The sequence below is a fragment of the Pteronotus mesoamericanus genome, unplaced genomic scaffold, assembly GCF_021234165.1.
Source record: "Pteronotus mesoamericanus isolate MK-2021 breed Mesoamerican mustached bat unplaced genomic scaffold, CSHL_Meso_final scaffold_54, whole genome shotgun sequence".
NCBI lineage: Eukaryota > Metazoa > Chordata > Mammalia > Chiroptera > Mormoopidae > Pteronotus > Pteronotus mesoamericanus.
The window spans coordinates 29,776,610-29,803,822 of NW_026555321.1; the positions used below are offsets into that span (position 1 = coordinate 29,776,610).

At 37.6% G+C, this 27,213-nt stretch overlaps 1 protein-coding gene across 6 annotated transcripts in view; it reads left to right on the forward strand.

Annotated features, from left to right (window-relative positions):
* RAF1 (Raf-1 proto-oncogene, serine/threonine kinase) overlaps window positions 1–27,213 on the forward strand; it is a 73,520-nt gene that overhangs the window by 34,813 nt on the left and 11,494 nt on the right. For 3 of the 6 annotated variants that reach the window (XM_054595802.1, XM_054595804.1, XM_054595803.1), the window contains exons 2-8: window positions 11,094–11,326; window positions 18,120–18,232; window positions 20,902–21,004; window positions 21,313–21,470; window positions 22,729–22,827; window positions 24,404–24,557; window positions 25,171–25,230. In XM_054595802.1, the coding sequence (XP_054451777.1) occupies window positions 11,120–11,326; window positions 18,120–18,232; window positions 20,902–21,004; window positions 21,313–21,470; window positions 22,729–22,827; window positions 24,404–24,557; window positions 25,171–25,230 (894 nt within the window). In that variant the 5' untranslated portion in view covers window positions 11,094–11,119. Of the gene's footprint in view, window positions 1–11,093; window positions 11,327–18,119; window positions 18,233–20,901; window positions 21,005–21,312; window positions 21,471–22,728; window positions 22,828–24,403; window positions 24,558–25,170; window positions 25,231–27,213 lie in introns of those variants that run through there. The other 3 variants (XM_054595805.1, XM_054595806.1, XM_054595807.1) reach the window with 3 other exon arrangements.

The following is a 27,213-nucleotide window of genomic DNA, read 5'->3' on the forward strand; positions in this document are numbered from 1 at the left end:
TTGGTCTCTGCATTCAAGCATTCAGGTAGCATAGGTTTTAGAATGGCATCCATGTTCTAAACTGTATACCCCAGTCTAGAGACCTTCTATTTGACCTTTTCCAGGAATGAAAGGTATTGAGCCTTCTTATTACAAGCATTTCAGAGAGCTCTTGGGAACTGGGTTGTTAAGTTATATTTAAAAATGAAAAACTGATGGGAGAACGAGAAAAGGAGAGATGGGTGGAGGGAGGCGGAGAGGGAGAAAGAAAGGGAAACATATATCCATTTGTTTTTTCACTTGTTTATGCATTCATTGATTCTTGTATGTGCCCTGACTGGGGGATTGAACCCTAAAACCTTGGTGTATTGGGATGATGCTCTAACCAGCTGAGCTACCCAGCCAGGGCCAAGTTATACTTTTCTTTGAAGGAGTATAAAAACCACAAAATTATCTCTTTAACACTTAACCAGCTGATGGAAAGCGGACCTGATGTGATATTCTTATCTAAGTTACACCCACTGGTGTTGCCTTTATCAGTCTGTATCTTTACCTTTTCTAAACTTTTAGAACTCTTTGCTATTTCTAAGAAGATGAAGTAGCAGCACAACTTGTCTTTTCCTTGTTAAACCAGTCTCCCCTCCCCCGCAAAAAGATCAGAAAAAATAGATAGCAACTGGTTGCTTTAAGAAAAGAAGCTAATGTTAAAACAAAAATTCACCCAAGTCCAGTTTTAAAATATTAAAAACATGACAGTCGCAACACTTACACATAATTCTTGCCTTTGGACCCAGTAAATCTATGCCTAGGGTGTTAAGCACAATGACTGTATTGCTGAAGGTGTTTTATTTCAGTTTCTCTGTTAGGACAAATAAGGTAATTTCAGAAATTTTAACATTTGAAAAAATGTAAAAATGTGTGAGTTAAAAATAGGTAAGACTAAATTACATCCAACACAACAGAGTATGATTAGGCAAATAATTATCAAATATTTAAAATTAAATTGGAAGAATAATGGAGCACAGGATTTGGATTGTGAATGCAATTGTGTATACATATGGACAAGGATTAAGGCCACAACTGGCCCCAGAGGCACCATTGCCAAATATCAAAAGGTCCATAGCTCATCTAACAGGACTGCCCCCTTCATGTGAATTAGGAGAATCCCCTTCCTCCAGGCTGATGGTGTCTGTGTACCAGGCACATGGCTGAGTTTCTGCCCTGCTTCATTTTGCGTCCTGAGTGTCCTTGTGTAAAGCAGAAGTTACGACAATACCATTTACTATGTATTAGGCACAGTGCTAAATGCCATGCAGACATTATTGAACAATTTTCATAACAACTCAGTAAAGTATTACCTTTTTTTACAGTTAATTATTCAGCCCAGATGTCCTCTAAATGTCATAATTATATGTCTATTGTCTTTGTCTTTTATTTGCAATATAGCAGCTGGAGCAATCCTTTTAAGACCTAAGGCAGACTTTGTGTCTTTTGCTCAAAACCTTGCGATGACTTTTTGTTTCACTCTATAAAAGACAAAGTCCTTACAGTTACCTACAAGGCAGTATGTTATCTGCATTGTCTCCCCTGCCCCCAACTGTACTCTCAGGTCACTGAACTCCATGATCTCTCTAGTATTCCTTGTACACAGGACACTCCTGCTCTAGGGTTTTCTCTGGCTGTTCTCCCAGATATCTGCAAGTCGAACTCCCTGACTTTCAAGTCTTGGCTAACCTATTACCTCCTTCCTGAGGCGTACTCTGCCCTCACTATATAAATTGCAACTTGTCTCTCTTCCTCTAGCACTTACCACCCACTATTGTATTATATAACTTACTTTATTGTGCATCTCCACTAGAAGATAGGCTTCTCCTGAAATCAGGATCTTTGTCTCTATTTGACTGAGGTAACTGAAGAATCTAGAACAGTGCCTTGTGCTTAGTTGGCACTCAGTAATGTTTATTCATGAATGATGGAGTGAGAAAATTGGCATGGGGGAAGTCAAGCATTTAAGCAAAAGGCCACACACCTAATAAAAAATGGAGGTAGATTTTGAACTGATTACCCATATATTGTGCTTCTAATTAGAAGGTGCTATCCAAAAAATGTTGTGTTAGGATGAGTAAGATTATGGGTAACTTTTCTCCTTTTTCCCTGTCCACAAATTTAGTTATTATATCATTTTAAATAAAAGCAAAAAATTTAAAGGTACCAGAGTGGAAGGAAAAAGCCAGCTATCAGGAAGTGAGAGCAGGCAGCCGCAAGCTTGAAATGTGGCACCGTATCTGAGCAACAGCTTGTCTCACAAATGCACTGGTCTTATCTCCCTTATAAATAGAGAATGATGGTGTGATAAAACCCTGGTGAAACTTGTGATTGCTTTGACCTGAGATATTCTGTCAGTAATCTTGGTTCTCTATCTTATTGTGTAACCTTGGACAATTTTATTTAACCTTTTCGGTCCTCAGTTTCCTAATCTCCAAAAGCAGAATAATAGTTTTTCTCATAGAGTTGTTGGGATTAGATAATATATTGTATATAAAGAACAAACTTCTTAGTACGTACTGAAAAAACTCATATTATCATTATTGTTGTGCTTAGCTGGTACAGAATTTTAAGATTTTTTTTTGGTGAGGGGAGGTGGATATATTTTGTTGCCTAGTGAGTTGGCAGGTGTCAAAATACAGAGCGAACCAGTACTGTTACTGTTTAGATAGCCAAATAGTCTTTGTTAAATGTTTTTTTATAGATGCCTGCTTGTGGTTATGATTTTATGTTACATCTTAAAAATTGCTGTTTTCCTTAATAATTTGCATACATTTTAATATTTAATACATTGTGGATTCTACAGCTGCCATCTCTTTGATTTTGAAGTCTTGGTTCAGTAATGTCTGTGAGTCAGGTGTCATGCAAAGTTCTGGGAGAACAAAGAAGCTTACAGCAGATAGGGAGGTAGACAAGTAAATAAGTAAATTACAGTTCAGGGTGGGAAGTGCTGTTAATATATACTTAAGTAATATAAATATGAAAAAGAAGAGAGTAATACATTTTTTATGAGTAGGGAGCAAAGAAGGGAGGCTTTATGATGGAGACTTTCAGATGCTTTACCTGAAGAATGTCACAAAGGGCCCAAAGCCTCAATAGAGGTGTTCAGAATTCTACTGAGGGACTGCCCTCAAAGAGTGACTTCTAGAAACCCACTTTGTACATTTTCAGGTTTTCCTACTGTATAAAGACTGGATCTCTCAAACCATCTAGAAGAGAAGGTAAAAAGTCACTAGACTAAATGGGTACTAGCAATACAATCTTTGTTGTGTACCCTTTGGAGAAGGATTTACATTGGGGAGGGAAACTACATTAAGTTCAGTGAAATAGAGTTAACACCACCTCTCATTGGGTACTTTATTTGAAAGCAGAAAAGAACATCCTCTCAGCAGGCAGCAGACAGGAAACAGAAGGCCCTGCAGCAATCAAGATCATTTTAAGAAGTGGTAAATGAGAAAGTAGAGGAAGGGCTAATGTTGAGAGACAGATAATATTAGAACTCAACATAGGGCAAAATAATTTAGTTAATGAGAATGTATAGTGTAAGAACCATGGGGGTGTAACTTCTATGCCTTAAAAATGTCTTGTGGTGTAAGTTAGTGAACAATGTCACCTAATCAGTGTTGGAGAAAGGTCGTGGATTAGTCAGTATATCCATTAAAGTAGGTAGCTTCACAGTAACTTTGAATGGTAAATAAGGTCACAAAATGCCTAATTGTACCTAAGGAAAACAATAAAAACTTAATATACTGAGTTTTTTTTTGAGTCCAGATAATAATGCACTACATGAAACTGAAGAATTATATGAAGTATTATTTTAAAAATGTAACATAAGGTGGAATTAGCAGACACATGGAGAGAGTTCATTGGTAGGACTAATAAAGACACTTTAAGACTAGATGTATCTTTTAAAAAGTGATTATTCAAGTGCAGGGAGATATTATTTTGTATGGATAAATGCCTTTGGAAAAATTGATGCCAGCTTACCTAGGGATTCTAGGCTTTAGAGTTATGTCAGTAGTTTTCAAGCTTAGCAGTGGTCCACACTAAGAAATAGACTTTATAATGTGCGTGCACCTGAATCAAAGATTTCTCAAAATAGTACTTACCTGTCCTTTGTGAAATACGTTTTGATTTAATTTTTAAAGAAAGCTGATAGTGACTTACCAAAATGATTTCCTGACCAGGAATGGGTCATACCCCACAGTTTACAAAGTGCTGAGTTATACTCTAGGAAAGAAAGAGATTTGAGTATTTTAAGTCTCCTCCCTGAAGAAGTGGGCTGTTAAGAAGGTACCTACTCTTTTTTTGAAACCATTTTGGGTACTATTTTAGCTATACCACAAAAAGGGCTCAAAGAAGGCAGCTGACACTGATCTCAAGATAAAGCCTATCTGATTATTCAGGGGCTTGGCCTTGGGCTCTGTTGAGTCCCTTGCTGCATAATTCAGGGCTGTGTGTCTCTGCAATACGGTAATTACTTTGTCCCTAAACTCAGTACTATTTAGAATTTATAAACCATCTTTTAACTTAGATATAGAAACTTGGACATAGCTCTTAAATTTCTAAAGAGGAATGTTCACATAGAGAATAAATGAGGTTGAGTGATTATGACAAGTGAACTGTGTTAATAAAGATGAAGCTTTGAAAAAGTAGACTATAAAAATCTGGAATTATGCGACTAAAGTGAACATATCTTCAAACTCCAGTATGGCAGAATGAAGTATGAAGCCAATGAAAGGCAAGCTCTTTGGTGAACCTGTGGACCCACACCACCCTCAGAAATAATGTGGGCTAGAAATGATAAATTCAGAGAAATTTAGGTACTCATGATTGACAAGTATAGAGTGGGTAGCTATAGGAAGCTAAGGTATTTAACAGTTAATGAGTTCTTTTTCTGTCATAAAATATCTTTATTCTGGTGTCTTCCAGAAACTGACTTTGGGGTTAGGTCTATTGTAGCACTTCATTAATGGAATAGTAGCCAAAGTGGAGAAAGCAGAGTAGAGTTAGAACCTAGGCTTTTGATTTCTGAGGTGTTTGATGCTGTGGGGAGGGACAGGTTCTGGAATGCAGAAAGAAGCAGCATAGAACCAGTTGAACTTGAATTCTAGAATAGGCAGGAAGAATTCATATTAAATAAATTGTAAGCTTTCTAAATAATTTATAGAATTTAGCTCTCACAATAAATGACATTATGAATGTACCATGTCTTTTCTGGTGAAAGGTAAATAAATGTATAGTCTGCAGAATACAAATTCTCAGGCTGTTTCACCAAATAAGTGTTTAAGGTCAGGGCCCTTTTGCAATAATAAAGCTACTATTTTGTATATGTGAAGAGAGTCATCTAAGAAAAAAAAGATTTTTTTTTTATAATTGGACTTTCACAGTTGAATTTTGTATAACCAAAGTTATCTTCAAATGACATATTTAACAGTCTTTTAAACAACACATTTTTACATAAGGTTTGAATACTTTGATGTTTGGCTTACTTTTGATGCTACACAACATGTGTAGTCCTTTGAAGTATTTTTAAATATATTGGTGACAGATAGATGATGTTGGCTCCATTCTTACGTTATTTAAAGTAATTTTAGCTGTGACATCCAATAATTTTTCTATTTAAATATAAAGTATAAAATACTCCCTATTTAAAGCTTAAAAGTTTTCCTTTTAAAAAGTTTGTTCATGCCTTGGCCGGTGTGGCTCAGTTGGTTAGCAAATCTTCCCATAAACTGAAAGGTCATGGGTTCAATTCCCTGTTGAGGCATATACCTAGGTTGCAGGTTTGCTCTCCCATTGGGGCATGTGCTGAAGACAACCGATCAATGTTTCTCTCTCTCTCTCTCTCTCTCTTCTTTAAAAAAAAAAAGAGATAGAGATAAGTTTGCTCAGGCAAAACAAAGAAAATCATAACTTTTTTCTTTCCCTAGACAAAAAAGTCTAGATAAATATTCTTCAAATTAGGCCTTTACCCAGTGTGTTGGAACAGCATCCTTTCCTAGGAGGTGTTGTTTTTGTAGACCAGTTTTGCTTTGAATTATTCCTAGTTTAGTTCCACAGCTGTGGCTCTGAAGTAGTTTACAGTTTATTGATATTATAATGCGGCAGTAAACATTCCTGTGTGTTTTTGCAGTCCTGAGTTCAGATCTCCCCATTCCTTCACCCCTCCCCATCCCCCAGAATGGTAAGTGAATTTAAATCTTTAAATAATTAATAGACACAATTAGATTGTTAGACTGTTGAGGTTTTATACTATTACCAGCAAGTATAATGAGAGGTAGATTTCCTTAAGTGCTTGTGATATATGTTTTTAGTCTTTTAAATTTTATAAATCTGACATTAAAAATAGTACTTTACTTTTATTTAAAAAAATTTTATTTATCTTTTTTAGTGATATAGGAAGGGAGGGAAAAAGGGAGGGAAACATCGACCAGTTGCCCCTCGTACACCACCAACTGGGAACCCAGTCTGCAAACCCAAGCATGTGCCCTGACTGGGAATTGAACCACTAACCTTTCTGTCTGCAAGACAACACACAACCCACTGACACACAGCCCACTGAGCCACACCAGTCAGTACTTTATTTTTAAAATTTGCATTTCTTTAATATACAGACATGCATATGTTTATGGCCTTTGTGTTTGTATTCTGTGAATTTCCTTTTTTTTTCCTGTGTCATATTTCATCTTATTAATTTTCAGTTCTTTGTGTATTAGGAACAGTAGTCCTTTGATGTGTGAGAGAAACAGTGATTGGTTGCCTCTCTCACTCGAGCCCAGGCATATGTCCTGACTGGGAAGGGAACCAGCAGCCCTTTGGTCCACAGGCTGGCGCTCAATCCACTGAGCCACACTAGCCAGGGAGATATATATGTCTTTTTAAAAAGGATTGATATTTTCCAACATAGTAAATTTCTCTATTCAGAGGAGAATGCATTTATTTTGAAACTTCTTTGGAACTGTGAAAAACATTTCACATTCAGAAACTGTTTTGTACTCTGGAGCATATAGTTGTAGTATGTCTCCAAGGGTGTGTATATGTGGGGGTGTGTATATTTTTTGACTTAGAGCATTTAGTGAATTGATCAGAGGGAGAGATCACACTACCAGAAGCTAGATTTAAATTCATGTTACATCTGTATTTATATTTGAAAGTAGTATCAATGAGGTTTCTGAATGTTTCCATTGAAGATTGAGTGCTGCTGCTGTATGGTTTTTAGAAAATATGTCTTGCTTTCAGATATGTATCCTTTAGTAAGTGGCTTAAGGAATACTCTACCAGAGAGCGTCCTGTGGTGAACAGGTTAGAGGTGTACCCATCAGCCCTGGGGCAACTCGTAGGGCCCTCGGCCTTCCTGGGCCTGTCTGCTTACCTCAGCATTCTTTCGCAAGTGTTTGTATGAGTGATACAAGAAAGGTTGGGAAGCACTTCGCATGCTTTTTAGCCTGTAAGTTGTCTTGATATAGCATAGAAAAATAAAAATTATGAATGATAAATAATCTAAAACTGGAGAATTAAAGAGGGTTTTCTTTTATTTTGTCACTTTTTATTAAAAGATAATTGTAGTGTATTCTCTACTGAGCACCAGTGCTGTTATTTTCTACAAGACTTAGACTGGATCACACTTGAGTTTGAGCTACATTTAAGTCTTGTAAGTGGGTTCTTTTGCCAATAGGTTATACAGGATGGGGCAAAAGTAGGTTTACAATTGTGAGTATGTGGAACACAGTTTATTTTTGTATTTTTGTATTGTTTATTAGTTACTGTATTACATTTCATATGAACAACTGTAAACCTACTTTTGCTCCACCCTCTATAATATAATCTTTCCCCACAATTAAATACAGAATGCAATTTATTGCAGTTTGTCTTTCGCTCAATGGTAGTTTTTAAAAAATGTGTACTACCAAATGGAGATTTAATTCATATTTACTAGTTCTTGAAAGGTCTTTTCTATAAAAACACTCTTTTTCTAGCATTATTCTGGTTCCTAACTTAATTCATTTAATAAAATATTTGTGTGCCTTCATGCTTCAGGTACTGTAATTTAGGACTAAGAATACAGCAGTGACCAAGACTGACAGAGTGTTGCCCTCATGAAGCCGAAGAGGGATGGGGTAGGGACAGAGTAAATGGTCTAACGTAGTGAGTGTCAGGAAGAAAAGAAGACAGGGTTGCTTGATGGGGCCAGGGGAGTGGTGTCTTTTGAATAGGGTGGCTAGGGAAAGTGTCTAAACAGATCTTTTAGGTGAAGACCTTAATGATGAGAAAAGGCCAAGTTGCATATTTCTGGACGTTTCAACTTTCCAGGTGAAGGAAATAAGTTCAAAAGTCCCAAGGTGTGAAGCTTGGCATATTCAGAAAGAAGAAGTTTAGCTTTTATTCTGAATCTTAAATGGGAGGGCCAGGATGAGTTGCATTTTAAAAATTGCTCTGGCCCTGACTGGTGTGGCTCAGTTGGTTGTGCTTCGTTTGTTAAAGCGGAAGGTTGCCGGTTCTATTCCTGGTCAGGGCACATGCCTGTGTTGTGGGCCTGGTCCTTGGTTTAGGCACGGTGCAAGAGGCAACCAATTGATGTTTCACTCACTCATCGATGTTTCTCCCCGCGCCCCTTCCCTTCTCCCTAAAGGTAAATAAAATATTGTTCTGGCTACTTTATAGGTCATAGTCACATCATTTCAGACTAGTGAGATGCTCAGATGAGTCTTCTTGCTCTCTCATCTGATTGTAAACTCCTTTATCTTTTCCTTGTTAGTTGGGGGGAAAAAAGAGCTAGGGAAGATAGGATCTGTAAATGCACCTGAGAATGTGACCTCACGGTAACTGAAGCATAGAGCTAAGAGTGTGTCCAGGCTCAGGTTTAAGTGCCAGAGGTGGAGGCAGTGTGTCATGGCCCTGCCACCTGAAGACTATGGGCTTTTGTCCCGTGTATCCCGCTTGCAGAAATAAAATAGGCAGGGAGAAGGTTATAGTGTAATAGTAAAATATAAAAAGCAAGACATAGATAGTTTAAAAAGTAAAAATTCCTCACAATTCTGCTGAAGTAATCACTGTTATTACTTATTATTCTAGATTTCTTACCTCTTTATGATTTCCTCCTTTTTAGATTAATATAAAAAGGTTCAAATTATATTTATTTTTTGTTTGTCTTGGATAGCTTTTTCTATCTGTGTATATATAAATGTACTTCATTTATTACTAATATGATTCATTTAATTCCCTGTTGTTAGATGTTTTGTCTCCTTTTCATTTTCAAGGATATGAACAAAGCTGTGATGAAGATGCTTGCATGTATATCTTTATACATTTCCTATAGGACGAATTCCTAGAGTAGAATTGAATTACTAGATCAATCTTTACGAACATTTCAAAATTTAATAGTTATTACCATATCCTCCAAAAAAAATTATGCTAAGATTGTGTGAGAGTAATGCCATGTCGTGATTTTGAATAAGTCTCTGACCCTTTTTGGTTTTCTCAGCTGTCTGCTAAGAATAGTTAGTATCTATCATGCCCTCTTAATTTAAGCATGCGATGTGAGAAAAAGCTTTTAGCACGTAGTCTGTGTTTAGACAAAAACTTGTAGTTGGGAAAAAGAGGTTTGAAATAAATGGTCTTTAATTCTAGGGCATTTAAGCTTTGACTAAATGATTTCAAGTGTCAGTGTTACATATGAGAAGGTAAGGGCTCTGGAGTCAAAGCTGCCAGTTTTGGATCCCAGCTCTGCCACTTAAAGCTGTGAGAATTTTCTCAATTGTAAAATGGGGCTGTAATTCCTGCCTAGAGTACCCCTCTTAATGGTTAGGTTGGATAATATGAGTGGGATGTATGTAGTCTATACCATCTCATAATAATAGGTACCTAGTGAATGATAGCTATTGTTAATAATAAGAAAAAACAAGTTTCTGAAGTAGGAAGGCTTGAGAAGGATGGGACTCTCTGTCAACCTCATTGTTTTCTAAAGAAGGAAACAAATGTCTCATTTCTCTGTGGTTGCTGACTCCCTGTCAGTGTCAGGGCACTTGTATGTCCTCACTGCAGAATATCCGACTTGCTGTCATTGTGTGACTGTCTATGGACTTCTGTTGCAGTTTTCTTGTTGCCTGATTAAAACATTTGGTTATTTTTGTTTAAGTGACTGTCTCTGCTCGCTTCTGTTTATGAGCTTTGTTTCTGCACTAAAACCGAACTCAGAATATAATGGTGGAAAGTTCGTGGACTTTAAACATGTATAGAATCTGGTTATTTTACCAATCACCTTGGTGTTCTTGGGCAAGTAGCATGACTCTCCTGTGCCTTATTTGTTTAAACAAATAAAGGGTGGCTGAAGAAAGGGATTTAAAATCTTTGGGGTTCTTATACAAATTAAATGAGGTAATTTATATATAAAGTGTCTAGCACATCCTAGAGTACTAATTTCCTTTCTTGAAGACAGAAAATTATGGCTTATACTTTAGAAATAATTCCTCATAGTACTTATGTGTTACTCATACTCCAGTGCAATTGCTTATACTTAATATACAGTAACTGAAGAAGAGTAATGTAATTGCCTTAGACTAAAAGAAGACCTGGGCTCATGTTAACTGCTGGTAAAACTCTTGATGAATCTTTTGATCTTTAACCCCTACTTTGCTATTTTTTTTAGTTGCTTATGAAATACTTTATAGAAATACACTAATACAGAAGCTTTCTGATTATTTAAGCGGAAGGTATCACTTATAAGAAAGCTTTAAAATAGTCAAATACATGAAATCAAATGGTGGAATGGTGGTTGTTGACAAGGGCAGGGTCGGGGGAATAGAAAGTTACTAATTAAAGTACAAAAAGTTTTTCTTAAGCAAGATGAATAAGATTTGATGACTTGTACAACACAGTATCTATAGTCAACAATATTGCATTGTACACTTAAAAATTGTCATGTCGTGTTTTTACCACAATAAAATAAAAATAAATAAGTAAAATTAAGTGCTTAAAAAAAAAGAAAGCCCATATACCACTGTTTTCACAATTTACTTATTGTGTTGTTAATTGCCTATCTTTGTCTTTTTTTTTTTTTTTGGAACCAGATTTAAGTATTGTGTAAGCTGCATCAATGGAGCACATACAGGGGGCCTGGAAGACGATCAGCAATGGTTTTGGATTCAAAGACGCAGTGTTTGATGGCCCCAGCTGCATTTCCCCGACAATAGTTCAGCAGTTTGGCTATCAGCGCCGAGCGTCAGATGATGGCAAACTTACGGACTCATCTAAGACAAGCAATACGATTCGTGTTTTCTTGCCAAACAAGCAAAGAACGGTGGTATGTGAAAATTCCTCTCAGAAAATTTAGTTGCTCATCTGCCTAAAGGAAACATCATGTATCATGTCCAACTGATAAAACAGGCAAAATCCTCACTGTCACTTAAGGTCTTTATTAATTGCTTTTTCAAATGAAGATTTTATTACTTTATATGGTTGTGTTCCTTCTACTCCCCCCAGCATTTTTTCCCATTCCTTGGCCTTTATTTTTACTCTTGCCTGGTATATCTTCTTTTCAGCACTTCATACAAACAAATGGTATCTTCTTATGGGGACATATTTCAAATACTTTTATTTTGAAAAGCTTCTTTAGACTTCTAGCTAATTTTTAAATATTATTATTATTATTATTATTTAAATATTTTATTTAGAGAGGAGAAGAGAGGGAGAAAGAAACATTATTGTGTGGTTGCGTTTCACGTGCCCCGTGCTGGGGACTTGGCTGCAGCCGAGGCCTGCTCCCTACACTGGGAATTGAACCAGCGACCCTTTGGTTCTCAGGCTGGCACTCAGTACACAAAGCCACACCAGCTAGGGCTTATTTTTAAATATTATTGTTTAAAATTATTTTCTTCTGAAATTAAAGCAAAACGTTAACTTAAATTTTACCTAGAAAAATTATTTTGTTAAAGTTCATGGGTCCTAAGCACAGCTGAAGGTAACTTAAAAATCAGAGGATCATCTTCTTTTCCAGAGCACTGGCACTAGTCAGTTATTTCTGCAGAGCTTATTTTTGTAGTACCAGTGATAGATTAAATTAGCATCATGGCAGGATGCTGCCACTCAGTTTTCTGACACAAACTGCGAACTTTAAAAAAAATTACTGCCCGGACTGGTGTGGCTCAGTGGGTTGGACATTGTTCCGCAAGCTGAAAGGTTGCCTGTTTGATTCCTGGTCAGGGCACATGCCTGGGTTGCAAGGCCAGGCCCCTGGCTGGGGGCCTACAGGAAGCAACTGATTGATGTTTCTCTCCCACTCTTTCTCTCTCCCCCCTACTGTCGGGGTTGAGGGGAACCCACTTGTTGCAACAGTAAAGTGAAGTTGTGCTAATTTTGCTGGTGGGACATTTGAGAAAACTTTAGTTCAAACTTCAGCATCTCCTCCTTGTCCACCTTCCATTCTTTGTGTAAAATCAGTGCATTATGTTTACTCTTTGTACTTAGGAGAGGCAGGGTTCCGAGACTAGGGGGTGTCCCGTTCAGAGTTTTCAGTTTGTTCTAACAGTTTCACTCTTCCCAGTTTACTAATAAATTTCTTTATACTTCTTTTGTGAATCTAAGCAGCTTCCCTGTTAGACTATTGTATTTAGGTATGTTTGAACTGAGAGCAAAACACAAAAGGTATTTAATGTTTTAGTAAATTTATCTTTGCTTCCTTTCCTAAAAATGAAAGTTCAATGACTGGCTAAGTAAATAGTAAAATCCCCTTATATTTCAACAGTGGTCTTTCATTTGCAAAGTAATTTTTACCTACTGTTTCAATTTTCTAATGTTAATTGGAGAGCTCAGGTGGGTAGTTCGAATATGATGGAAAGCTGAAGACCATCTCTTACTGCTTCTGGGTGTTTCTTCGGCCGTCTCCTGTATCCCCATCTACTGTCAGTTTGCCTGGGGGACTGGGAAGCTTAGTTTGGCATAGTGAATAAGTGTATGGACTTTTAGGATAAGTAAGCCCCAATTTATTTATTTATTTAACCTAAAAATATATATATTTTATTGATTACGCTATTACAGTTGTCCTGATTTTTACTCCTTTGCCCCCCGCCCCCCGCCACCTAGCACCCTGTGCTCCCTCTGGCAATCCCCCCACCATTGTTCATGTCCTTGGGTCATGCATATAAGTTTTCTGATTGCCCTATTTCCTGTACTGTACTTTACATCTCCCTGACTATTCTGTAACTACCTATTTGTAGTTCTTAATCCCCTGACATTTTCACCCATTCTCCCACAACCCCCTCCCATCTGGCAACCATCAAAACACTCTCTTTATCCATGATGCTGTCTTTCTTCTTCTTGTTTGCTTAGTTTATTTTTTAGATTTAATTGTTGATAGATTTGTGGGGTTTTTGGGTTTTTTTTTTTGAATTTTATTGTTCATAGCTTTGACCTTCTTCTTTTTCTTAAATAAGTCCCTTTAACATTTCATATAATAATGGTTTGGTGATGATGAATTCCTTGAGTTTCTCCTTTTCTGGGAAGCTCTTTATCTGCCCTTTGATTCTAAATGATAGCTTTGCTGGGTAGAGCAATCTTGTCTGTAGGTCCCTGCTTTTCATTACTTTGAATGTTTCCTGCCAATCCTTCCTATCCTGCAAAGTTTCTGTTGAGAAATTAGTCTTATGGGAACTCCCCTGTAGGTAACTAACTGCTTTTCTCTTGCTGCTTTAAAAATTCTCTCTTTCTGTTTAACTTTTGGCATTTTAATTATCATGTGTCTTGAAGTGGGCCTCTTTGCATCCATCTTGCTTGGGACTCTCTGTGTTTCCTGGCCTGGCATGTCTATTTCCTTCACCAAATTAGGGAAGGTTTTTTTCATTATTTTTTCAAATAGAGTTCCAATTTCTTTGTCTTTTTACTTTTCCTTCTGGCACCCCTATGATGCAAATGTTTGACCTCTTAAAGTTGTCTCAGAGGCTGCTTATACTATCCTGATTTTTTTGGATTCTTTTTTCTTCCTGTTGTTCTGATTGGTTGTTTTTTGCTTCTTTCTGTTCCAAATCATTGATTTGATTTTTGACTTCATCCATTCTACTGTTGTTTCCCTATAAATTGTTCTTTATTTCAATTAGTGCATCCTTTATTTCTGACTGGATCTTTTTTATGCTCTTTAGGCCTTCACTAAGTTCCTTGAGCATTTTTATAACCATTATTTTGAACTCTGCATCTGATAGATTGGTTATCTCCATTTTGTTTTGTTCTTTTTCTGCAGTTTTGATGTGTTCCTTCATTTGGGCCATGTTTCTTTGTCTCCTCATTTTGGCAGCCTCCCTGTGTTTGTTTCTATGTATTAGGTAGAGCTGTTTTGACTCTGTGTCTTGGTAGCGTGGCCTAATGTAGTATGTGTCCTGTAGGGTCCTGTGGCACAGCCTCCCCTATCACCCAAGCTGGGTACCCCTTTGTGTGGGCTGAGTACACCCTCTTCTTGTAGTTGAACCTTGGTTGCTGTTGGCAGGTCTCAATGGGAGGGATTTACCCAGGCCAGTCAGCTGCAAGGATTGGCTTGGCCACTGACCACTAACTTCCGCCCTCCATGGAAGGTCATCTGTACAGGGGCAGGGTGGTGGTGCTCTGACGTGGTCTGTAGCTGTCCACTGGGTGCACTGTCACTGGCATTTCCTGGGTGATGCAGGCCAAGGTCAGCTCCCACCTGTGTTTTGCCCAGGGCCACCCTACCTGAGCTATAAAGCACTCTGAGATGGCTGCTAGTTGTGCCGGGCTTGGAGAGTCCCTGGTGAAGCCAAGCTGTGCATTTAGTCTGGCTGCTGCTAGTGCCAGGTGTGGGGCTCACTGAGGCCAGCTGTTGCTTGTTTGAGAGGATTAAGGAAGTTGTGCAGCATGAGCCAAGATCAGCCATTCATGTGGAAAAAGTTTGTGTGGCCTTGTAAGTTGGATGGGCAAGATGAAACGGTGTTAGCCAGGTTGATGGAGTCTCAGATATGGCACCAGTTTGCTGGCTTTGTTGGGGGAAGGTTTAGAAAAGGGACAATGGCCTCTGTTTGCCTTGATGCGAGACACTTCAGTTCCTCCCTGTATCGACTGGTCTCTTTCAAGATGCTGGCCCTCTGCTGGAGCTCAGAGGGAGTGAATCTGAGTAGGTGAGTCCATCTGTGGGTTCTTTAAGAGGAAGTGCTTGAGGCTCCAGAAGTTTCTTCCACCGACTCAATCCCCACTGGTTTTTGCAGCCAGAAGTTGTGGGGACTTATCTTCCTGGCACTGGAACCCTGTGCTAGGGGCCTGGTGTGGGTGGAACTCTTCGCACCCAAGATATCTATCCCTTCTGAATTTTTATCCACCACACGTGGGTGAGGGACCAGCCCATTCTGCTTCTGCTCCCCCCCCCCGCCCCCTTCTAGATGGATGTAGTTTCTTTAATTCCATGGTTGTCAGACTTCCATCAGCTTGATTTCTGATGGTTCTGAGTGATGGTTTTTTATATTTTAGTTATCATTTTGATGTGCTTGTACCAAGAGGCAAGCCCTGTCTGCCTATGCTGCTATCTTGACCAGAAGTCCGGAGCAGCCCCAAATTTAAATTCCTGTATTGCCTGTTATAAGCTGTGTCATTTAAGTAGGTTACACAGTATTTTGAGCTTCAGTTTCCTGACCTTTCTGAAATGAGGCTCATGCTGAATACGGTGGCTAATTCATACGTAAAATAGTAGTTATGATTATTTCTGAGTTTTTCTCTATATCTGTGCATTTGTTGGCAGTCTTCAGTTGAACACAGCTTGTAGTTGGGAACCAGTGATTTGGAAACGTGATTTCTCCTACAGGTCATGAGAATGTTCTACCAGAAAAAGTTAGTTTCTCCTGTTTCTTTGATTAGAGATGGACTGTCTGTCTCTGGAAGAACCAGCTTCTTCACCAGGTACCCAGCTTCAGGGGAGCATTGAAAAAGAAAGGAGTCGCTTGCTGGCCTGCACCATCAGTCAGTTGTTTCTAATTCAGGTTGCTTCACTTGTTGAACCCAAAAATAACTCTCATCTTTACCTAGTTGGCTGCAGAAATTAGTCAGATTTAACTGATTTCAACATGTATCTATGGGGAGTTGTAGAGAGGAGAATGACAGAGAAATGTATATCTGATTTAAGTAATTTTAGAAGTAGTAATTAGTAGTTGCTTATTTTTTTTTTCTTGTCATTTGTTTTGTAAGCACATGTCTCTTTGACTAACTGCTGCCACTGCTTATTATCATTGTTGGATGAGTGGTTGGGCCGTAGCTGAGGACCATTGCCTACAGTTAGAATCAACTGACAAAGCAGGTTATAATATAGATTTTTGGGCTTCATTCTAGATTAACTGAAACAGAATCCTTGGATCTGTTGGTGGGGAGAGGCTGGGCATCTCTATATTTCTCAAGCCCCTCATGATTCCAATGGCAGCCACATTTGAGAACTCCACTAGATTAGAGGATATTCCAAGAACCGTCCAGCTCTTAGAGTTTGTTACTTTTAATGAAGATTAAGATATAATACAGGATCACTTTACAGTTTTCAAAGCACTACCGCGCAGCACTTGATGCAGGTTATGCTGCTGTTAATGCATGTTGCTCCCTTTGTTGCTCCCATTCGTGCTGTCTTCATAGTTCAGCTCAGTGTAGTTCACTTTACTTACTTGTTTTGTTTCTGAAAAACTGGAAGTTAATGTGATCTTTTTAAGAGTATCACTGCTTCAAGAAATCTTATTAAAATTACTTATCCTCACCCCAGGACATTTTTTCATTGGTTTTAGAGAGAGAGGAAGGGAGTAGACAGACATTGATGTGAGAGAGAAATACTGATCGGTTGGTTGCCTACTGTATGCACCTGGACTGGGGATCAAACCTGTACCCTTTCAGTTATGGGATGATGCTCCAACCAACTGAGCCACACTAGCCAGGGCAAGCAAGGAACCTTGAAAATAAACTTGCTATGGAACATTTTAAGTGAATATTTTAAAATATTTTAAAATAGATACAAAGTACACACCGCTCTCTGGGAAGGGGCTGGCTCGGTCACTGTCAGCTTTCACGTTCACTCAGTCGGGGAGCTTTACTCTAGGCAGTTCACAAAACAGTGCATTTGCATTCTGTTCTCTGTAGTGGCTGGTCATTCTGACTGTTACAGTTGCTTTATTTTTTGTTAACTTTATTGACTTTAAAAATAAAGTGTATAGGGCTTTTATAAAACCTCCCAAGGTTTTAGTTGAAAACTTTATATACCTGTCATTATTAGCACACTGGGCACGTGGGCACTTATACTTTCTACTGGGCCTCTGAGTGCGTGCCTGGCTTCTGAGGATTGGGTACAGGGTAATTTGGAGGGGCGTATAATGCTAAGGCTATCTGGAATGCTGTGCACATTTACTTAAATTATCAACTGTGTTTGTACTTACAGCAAGGCAGAATCTGTCCCTTCCACTTCCTCCTTGCCCTAATTAGCCTGAAGTGTGTGTGAAATGAAATCTTTCTTTTTTTTCTTTTTTAAGGAAGATCAACTGGTTGAAAATAGGTTGAAATACAAATTTGTTTTTTGTATTCCATTACATTTATTTTTTTTCCCTCTGAAATCTTACTTTTTTTTATTGCTCAAATACATTTGTTTCCATTTTAAAATACAAATTTTTGATCAGAAAAACTCATGTTTGTTTACAGATCAGATTGTTATTTTTCTTTCTGGTGGATGTTTATGTGTGCATGTACATTTCAGTGAATCAGACAAATTAGAGATGTGTAAAGGGAAAGTTGATTATTTTATCTCTCCCAGCCACTCTCTCTTAATGTTGACCGCTATATATATAGGCTCCCTACCTTTAAATAATTTTATTCTTTGTATTATTCTGAAAAATATTTCCCCAGGGCAATTAACATATCATGGACATCCTTCCTCCATCCTTCAAGTGCTGCGCAGCATAATGTGACATATACAGATGTTCCATACTTCATTCCAGCAGTCACCTGTTGCTGGACATTCTGGTTGTGTGTGTTTGTGTGTCTGTGTACACCATTTTAAGCAGTGCTGGTGCATTTATTCGGTGCTCTCCTTTCCAAGGGACGTGCAGCCTGTGTTGGTCCTAAAGACGGTCCTTTCTTTGTAGGTCAGTGTACGAAATGGAATGAGCTTGCATGACTGCCTTATGAAAGCACTCAAGGTGAGGGGCCTGCAACCAGAATGCTGTGCAGTGTTCAGACTTCTCCACGAACACAAAGGGTAAGAACTCAAAAGTTAGTCAGCTTCTTTATATTAGGATCGCCTAGCTTCAAATAATAACTATTTTCCATTGAAAAAAATTTACTAGCTTCCTGTAAAATACTGTGTATTTGTATATCCTTCTTTACAAAGAAACAATTTAGAAAAATAAAATGTTAAGAGCTTGAAATTATGGCTTGAAAATATTGCATTGAAAAATAAATTACATGTTAGGTGTTTCCATAGATGGAAACAGTATTGCCAGGTGGCATGTTTCTTGAGAGCAAAGATATTTGTGTTTCCTATAATGCAGTGCACAGAGTAGGTACTCAGAAAGTGTTTGCATTATTATTGTAGTTAAAGAATGCTACTCTCAAGAGGTTGACACTCTTGTAATTCACTTATTGTATTCAGTTAATGTTTACTGAATCCCTACAGTTTGTCTGACACAGGGCTAGAGGATAAGGAAGAATTTCTCATTTCAAGGAAGATCCATAGTGGCAAGATAGAGGCATCCTCTCCAATACTAGGAGTAATACCCCAGAATATCAGAGCCATTCATAATTACCCATTTTCTGTTACTATTCTCCTATAATGTAGATAAATAACCTTATCTTTACCTTCTTGGAAAGTGCTAGTTCTGTTACTGACCTTCAACTTTATTATATTTCAAGGAGTTCCCAATTTGAGAGTATAGCTCAGGGAATGTGTCTTTTTAAAAGGATAGAGCATAAATTCCTCTATGATGATATGCCTCTCAGCTTAAGAGGTAGTATTGAAATGCAGATCTTTATCTGGGTATAGCCCCAGGTTGGTCCCCAAACCAATCTATAGTTAAAGACTAGAGAACCTATCTATGTGAGGATACAGTGAGAGCCAGGAAGAGGACTCTTACCAGAACCTAACCATGCTGGCACCCTGACCTCAGATTTCCAGCATCCGGAACTATGAGAAATAAATTCTGTTATTTAAGAAAAAGGGCAAGAGAGATTCTGAGAAAATGAAGTTGCTACACTCTCATCCAAGGCTGCGTTGTTCTAGACTTACCCAAGGTTTGTTCCTGGATATGTCTTTCCAAGACTGATAGGAAAACAGGGCCGCCCCTCTTTTTTCATTAGGGCAAAATAGGAGTATGGAGTGAAAGGGATTTCCCAGACTTTGTATATAGGGAATTATATTAAGGAATAGATTACTTACTATTGGATAACAACAAAAATATTGGCTGGACTCGTCTTCTGGGAGCAAAGGAAGAGGTTTGAATGGTGCTATGTTATGTGTTCTCTTCCTACTTGAGAGTATTCATCATTCAGGACAATGGGCCTGATTTACTAGACAAGACATGAGAAAGGAACTGGACACTAAATTTTACTTGAATACTGATTTTTCTGTTTTTGTTTAGGTACAAAAAGAGTGGTCTCAGAGTAAATATTAAGAGAGCCAAGACTCCTGTCAACTTATAGACTGCAAACTATAGATTTGAGCCTATCATTGGGTTGGCCAAAAAGTCCATTTAGTTTTTTCTGTAAAATAAAAGACACATCTTTCATTTTCACCAATAACTTTATTGATTGGGATATTTTGAGTATGTTGGCTGTCTCCTGAGTGGTATAAGGTTGATGTTCTCAGTTAATGTCTCAGTTTGATCACTGTCAATTTCAACTGGTCTACCTGACTGTGGAGCATCATCCAGCAAGAAATCTCCAGCACAAAACTTCGCAAAACCACTTTTCGATGTGTTTGATCAGTCACAGTGCCTTCTCCACACACATACACAGAACACATCTTTATTTTGCGTTTCAGCCATTCTTGAAATAATAAAGCATAAGATGCCAAAAATGTTGTGTACTTTCTTCCATCTTCAGTGTTAAATTGGCTGCACAAAAATTCACTGATTTTAAGTTTTTTAAATGCACGCTGATATGACAGCTGCCACAACAAAATCTAACAAAATTGTTTCAAATGAAGTTAAAGACAAGTAACCATTACTAGAGCCATAATATGGAAAAGACCAAAGGAACTTTTTGGCCAACCCAAATATTAATAGAAAAATGCATTTTATTTGTGATTCCTTTATATTTATTTTCTAGATTGAAGTTGGCAAGTGAAGAATCCTGTTTTATAGGATTTTGGGATTTTTTAATAGGATTTCAAAATCACAGAGTTCAATCTATTGCATATTTACTTTATCATGAGATTTTTATATTTCTTTTACAATTATTTTTTTATTGTTCAAATACATTTGTCTCCATTTTCTAGCCACCACTTTCCCGAGCCCCACCCGCCCCTTCCTCCCTCCCTCAATCCTTCCCCACTTTGGCTTTGTCCATGGGTCCTTTATAACATGTCCCTTGATTTGACCCTTCCCCTTTTTTCCCCTTTACCCCCTCGCTTTATTCTAAGAGCATAAGCTTTGGAGTCCGGCTGATCTTGGATTCCAATGATAGACCCTTACACTTACCCCATTGCCTTGAGCAAGTTACTTTCTTAGGGCCCAATTCTCTCATTTTTAAGATGGGAATAATAATGCCAGTCTCATAGGTTTATTGAATGAATTAAGTGAATTTGTTTTGGGTGTGATTAAGTTTGGTATTTATGTAGCAGGAGATAAATGGTAGCTGCTGTTGGTATTGAACTCTTACCTTGTTTTAAACGTTTCCCTTTTGTATTATATTTTTTAAAATCCCCTTTAGTAAAAAAGCACGTTTAGATTGGAATACTGATGCTGCCTCGTTGATTGGAGAAGAACTTCAAGTAGATTTCCTGGATCATGTTCCCCTCACAACACACAACTTTGTAAGTTGCAAATCTCTGCTCTTTGTAGCATATTGTGTGCTTTGACTAGCAGGAATTTCTTAGAGGTAATAAGAATGTATGTTGTTGGATTGTTTAAAGCTCTGGTTATGCCATTGTTTTACAGTAAGGCAATTTAGGCTTCATTTGTCACAGATATACTTTAATTTCTAGGTATGAATTTTACAAATGTTAGAAGTATGATTTTCATTCTCTGAAATGTCTTGGGAGTCAAGAAGGAAGTTACTTTGTCTTTTGTCACTTCTCATTTATAATTTACAGCATAACTTACACCCATGTTCCTGTTCCAGGCTCGGAAGACCTTCTTGAAGCTTGCCTTCTGTGACATGTGTCAGAAGTTCCTGCTAAATGGATTTCGATGTCAGACTTGTGGCTACAAATTTCATGAGCACTGTAGCACCAAAGTACCTACTATGTGTGTGGACTGGAGTAATGTCAGGCAACTCTTGTAAGGCATCATACTTTTTAATAATCGTATAAGCAGGTGAGGAGGTATAACCTCTTTTGAGGTTGTGTATTGTACACTTGACTGACAAGTCAGAGTTTTGGACTTGGTAAATGAATTGTTGTGATCTGGAAGTCATCTACTTTAGAAACATGACATTACTGAAACCATCGAGTTTTAGTGTGGAGTAACTCTAAAATGAGCAGGTAGGACTATCACTGTCATATGGAGGTTGTGATACAGTAACACAAAGAACAAAAGGATATAAAGACCAAAAAGACAGTGTCATCTATTAGTTTGCTAGTAGACATTATCTTCATTTTAAATTGGAGAAACTATCTTGAAATGATTTGAATATACAGCCCTAAAAGACATTGTATTCTTTAGGGGACAAATCAGTTACCAAAATATATTTCAGATAGACAGAATGTCTTTTAGTAAGGTTTAAATTAAAAGTACATATTCCAAAGTGCCTTTTAAAAACTGTTAATAGGGATATGAAAAGTCAAAGTTGAAATTTTATCTTTTTTTGAGAGAGAAACTAAGTGAGTGTTATCATTAAGCCACTATGAGAACATCCTTTTTACTTTTGTTGTAGCGACATGTTGCTTTTGCAAAGAGACCTGGTGTAGGATAAACTGCACAAGCTCTGGGGGCCGGCAGACATGGGTCAAAATTAATGTTGTCATTACCTAACCATAACCAACTCTGAGCCTTAGTTTACTCATCTGGAAAAAGGAGGTTATTACACCTCCCTTGCAATGTTCTTGTAAGGTTTATTTGAGATAACATGAAATTGCAGAGCACAAATGTTCATCTCATGGATAGAAGATGTCCAATTAATGTCAATATTACTTTTCCTCTTACGGTTTTTGGTGCTGAATATGACTTATTCTTCATATTTCAGTCTTTTCAGCTATGTGTTTCCAAGACAGAATATTTGCAGAATAACTCTACATGATTTTTTGTTACAAAAATGCCTTACTGGAGCTTTAAGAAATATTTTGACATTAAGTATTTCCCAGAAACACGTAGAGCTTGTATATTCATTGGCAAATCAGTATTGTTCACAATTTGTAGTCATTCAGACTCAGGTATTTGGGTTGGTGGTCTCTCTACTCTCGGTAGCCTAAAATGATCAAAGAAAATGTGAACTGGAAAAGTTCAGTTTAAGGAGCTGTTAATTTGCAAAGCAAAGGCAGGGCTGACTCTGTAAAATTACTGCAAGTCTGTGAACCAGCCTTTCTCTGATTTCATTTAGATTGTTTCCAAATTCCACTATTGGTGACAGTGGAGTCCCAGCACTGCCTTCTTTGACAATGCGTCGGATGCGAGAGTCTGTTTCCCGGATGCCTGTTAGGTAATTTTTTTTACCTGTGGCTTTTTTTTTTTTTTTTTGAAAGTTACATTGGGGTAAATGGGATTGAATCCTGAATACAAAAAGGTTCTTCTGCATTCTCTCTTCTCTCAGCGTAAATTCTTTGCTGCTTCTATGGAACTTAATATTGGTGTTAGAACAAAATGAAGAACTTTCTCTTTGTGGTCCTGTAGTTCTTACATTCTGCAAAGTGACTCTGACTAGAGGTTTCTTCTAAAATTATACTATGCCCCTTAATAGCATCACATTTTAAAAACCTTCAGATTTTGCCTTTAGTATGTAGTGAGGTGAGCCTCAGGGAAAGGTTCCCAAAACTCTATAGAGTGATAAAATAAAAATGAAACATTCAACTTTGAAATGCTTATTGAGGACCTGCATTGCTAAGACCATGGTATTTAATAGACTGCTATCTTAAAAAAGAATCTAATTAGATTTTTAATATATTCTCTTCTAAGGTACATGTGAGTTTGAATATACCTTGTCTTTACTCTTTTCCATCTTTAAAATCAAGAGTTTTGTTGAGTTCATGTCTTGCTTAATATTTGAATTTGTGAACTTAAAATCTACATCTTTGTTTAAAATCTGACTTTAATGTTATATATAATTGTATAATGTTTAATGGCTTTTATAAACTACCATAGAATTGTTAAAGGCCGCATACCTTAGAACAAGGGATTTGTATTGAAAAAATACCTGGATATGTATTTGTGTATAGTTTTATTTTTCTTGACAATTTGAAATGCAAGTCTGACCAGAAAACTGTACTTGCCTCTGAAGAGTTCACAGAAGAAACCAGGCATCAGAAGGCATAACCATTGAAATACCTGGGAAGAGCAATTTTTCCAGGCAATAGAGTAATTTGTTAGAAAAACTAACCTTTTATCCCTTGACTTCATGCATAGTGTTACTTGAGTCTGGACAAAACATCTTTAGAGCAAATAGTGAAAACAGTGTACTTAATGCTTGCTTCTAGTCTGGTTGGTGTGGGAATGGCATTGGCTGAAAGAGGCCGGTGATTAATTTCACAGTAGATTATTGTAACCCCAAAACTGAGGTCACAGTAATAGACTTTGTGAGCTGGTTATGGTGGGAGAGGATGGACAGTAGATAAAATGCTGGCCTTTCTGTAGACGTGCTCAGCAGGTCTAACCATCTGTTAAATAATTTTCCTTAAAGTTCTCTAATTTAATCTCTGAATTAAACTGGGCAAGTTCCAGCTAGTTTGGTAGGTTGGCAAATGCTAATCTGTTCTTTCCCAGAGATGGTCTAAACATCTAGATATTTTCTAGAGGTGATTTATTAAAAAGACAACTTAAAATGTGTTCTTTTTACCTGAATTCCAAGAGCATATATTATTTACTTTTCAAAAATTTGCATGCAATAGCACCTAGACAGAAAGAAATATTTAAAATGGTGTATGTTGAAAGAAAAGAACATTATGTAAAAGGTTATATTACAATTATGGTTTGTCCCAGAGTTAAGTAGATAGTTGAATGACTTTTCCAGTGGGGAGGCCTAAGTGTCTATTATGGAATTGCCTTTCTTCTCCTTTGTCTAGTTCCCAGCACAGATACTCCACACCCCACGCCTTCACGTTCAACACCTCCAGCCCCTCCTCTGAAGGTTCCCTCTCTCAGAGGCAGAGATCGACGTCCACACCTAACGTCCACATGGTCAGCACCACCCTGCCTGTGGACAGCAGGATGATTGAGGTAATAGGGCCCTTTGGGGTGGAAATGGGGATGAGTTATCTGGGTGGGGTTGACTGTTGTGCCAGAGAGTTTTGGGTTTCAAATGTGATAACAAATATTGCAGCACTTTTTTAGGCCTCTGGACTTTCTGAATTTCTTTTTTATCCACTACATCTTTAGACTAGCTGAATAATCTCGTTGGTATATCATTCAAGTGGAGAACTAAAATTTTGTGAAGAAATGTTAACATTTGAACTTATTTTTTCCGTGTCAGATTTGAATAGGATTTCAGTGAGCTAGTGAGTAAGATGCATAAAGAGTAGTTTCTTTTTGGTGTGGGAAAGAAAATAATAGTGGTGGAGGACTACAAACTCTCTGAAAGACTTTAAATGTTTTTATTTAGAAATCAGAGGGTGGAGTCATAGGATTTTAATAAGCATGTATTTAAGGGAGATGTGAAAGTGATGTGAAAATGCCCAAAGCTAATGTTTTCAAACTGCTTTTTCTTTTCTTGGCTTTTTGGTATGTCTATTTGTTTGGTTTGCTTTCTAGTTCATCTTTAATAACAACTGAATACATTTAAAATACTTCCTTTGTTCTTTATTCTTCTTTATTTCTCATTGCTTTGGACTAGAATAACAGCCTGAATGCTTCTCCCAGGGCGTGGTCCAGAGGATTTTGTTTGAGGGGAAGAGTAGGTATTCTTCTTCATGCCTTTGCTTTCTTGTCAATTAACAGGATTGCTAAGACTGTCCGATAGTAGACTATCAAAAATGAAATAACCACTAAGTTAAAAATTTTGTATATTGTCATATTTGCTTTGATGGTTTTTTTGTAATAGGGTATAGAGGAGTAAAAAAAAAAAACCCTGTATGTGGTATTGCTGATAGGGGAAATAAGTTTCTCAAATGTAATTTTGAGGCTGAAGGCATTCAATTTTTTTTTAAATCAATTTCAACCCAGGAACAACATTAGATTTATTTGGTTAATTCAGCATCAATATTCTCTTCATATCCTTTTTAGAAACCAAAAACTAGGGGGGACCCCAAAAACCCTAGAATTTATTTCTAAATAATTGTACATTTATTTTTACATGTTTAAATTTCAGTCACCTTCAAAATTCTCTCCATTTGATTCAATACACTCATCAAGACTTTTTCCACTGCTCAAAAACAGTTTTTGAACTTGTAGATTTTGACACCCTTTAGTGCTGCTGCTGTTTTTTTTTTCACCTCTGCTGCCACATCGGCAAAACGTTTCTCTTTGAGAGGACTTTTTTCATCCAGGGGAAACCAAAAATAAAAGTTGCCAAGTCGCTTGGTGCGGTGAATAGGGAGGGTGGGGCTTGGGGGTAATGCTGTTTCTGATCCAGAATTACCAAGCACCCAGTTTGGTGTGGGCAGGTGAGCTTGTAAATAGCCCATCATAAAATGGGCAAACATATTGAAAGATACTTCAAAAAAAATTCACTGAAACTGAATGCAGCCTCTCACAACAGTGCCAGCTGGTACACTGATATGATGGGTTCCTAGAACAGTCACCTGGTGGGGGAAGTCTGTATGACAAGGGGCTCACCCTCAAGAAGACAATTACGTTTTTTGGGGGTGCCCCACCCCTCAGTATGTCAGTTGGGTTGATATGCCCTGCAAATCCTTCGTCTCTGATAAAAGCTTATCAGAGACAACTGCGCTCTTTCTACACCATGATTTGTTCCTTGGAAAACCTGAGGGACATCTGCCTCTTCAGGCATGGCTTATTCCCTCAACCTTCAAGTCACTTTTAGACATATTTGTCCTACCAATCACAGGTGGCAGGGGCTCCACAAAAAAGTTTGCTTCTGAATGTGGGGTCTATAATAGTCGTTTGTCGGGGTGGGGGGCACTTTTCAATATCACAAGATTATTGTGAGGAGGTCATGTGTATATAAGTTACAAGTTTTATTTCTATTATTATCATAATTAGTCCTGATAATATAATGATATACTAGTTAATTTTCTTCTATTATATGACTGGTTCCAGTGTAAATACTCTGATTCTTAGAGGAAGCATTAAAAGTGAAAATTCTTGAATATTTATTATAAAAGTAAACCACTACTATTTTGCTTAATCCTCTCCGTACTTTAGAGACAGAGCAAATTTTGATTCTTTTCTTTATCACATATGACTCAGCATTTTTCAAATACACATTCTTGTTTTGCTTAAGCCACTTACATTTCTCTTTAATATTTAGATTCCAAGATAATTGAAAAGTGCTTTCTAGGATAAATCAATCCAACTGTAGAAATAAGCACAGAATAAAATATGAGGTATATAACAGACACAAGGAAGGAAAAAAATCCTAGTAAATGAGAATATAATTCTGGTCAATAAAAATACCTTGTGCCATGCTTTGACTAAAAACAAAAGAATAGATCAGTTGGGTAGTAAAATTGTAGCTGCTTCGTATTCTAATAAAATTCAGGTTTATTTTGGGCCAGTGTTTTGCCTACCTGGCAGTCATCCTTTTTGCACTTAACAGATTCCTGGACTTCCCAACTGCTCTCCCGAGACATGCTTTACTCAGCTCTGGTTGAGGTGGGAGGGGCTGGGAATCAGTAATCTCAAACACCTCTCTAGGGGACTCTCCAAGAGTTGCCAGGTGTGGGAACCCCAGAATCAGGCTTTATTGGTAGACACT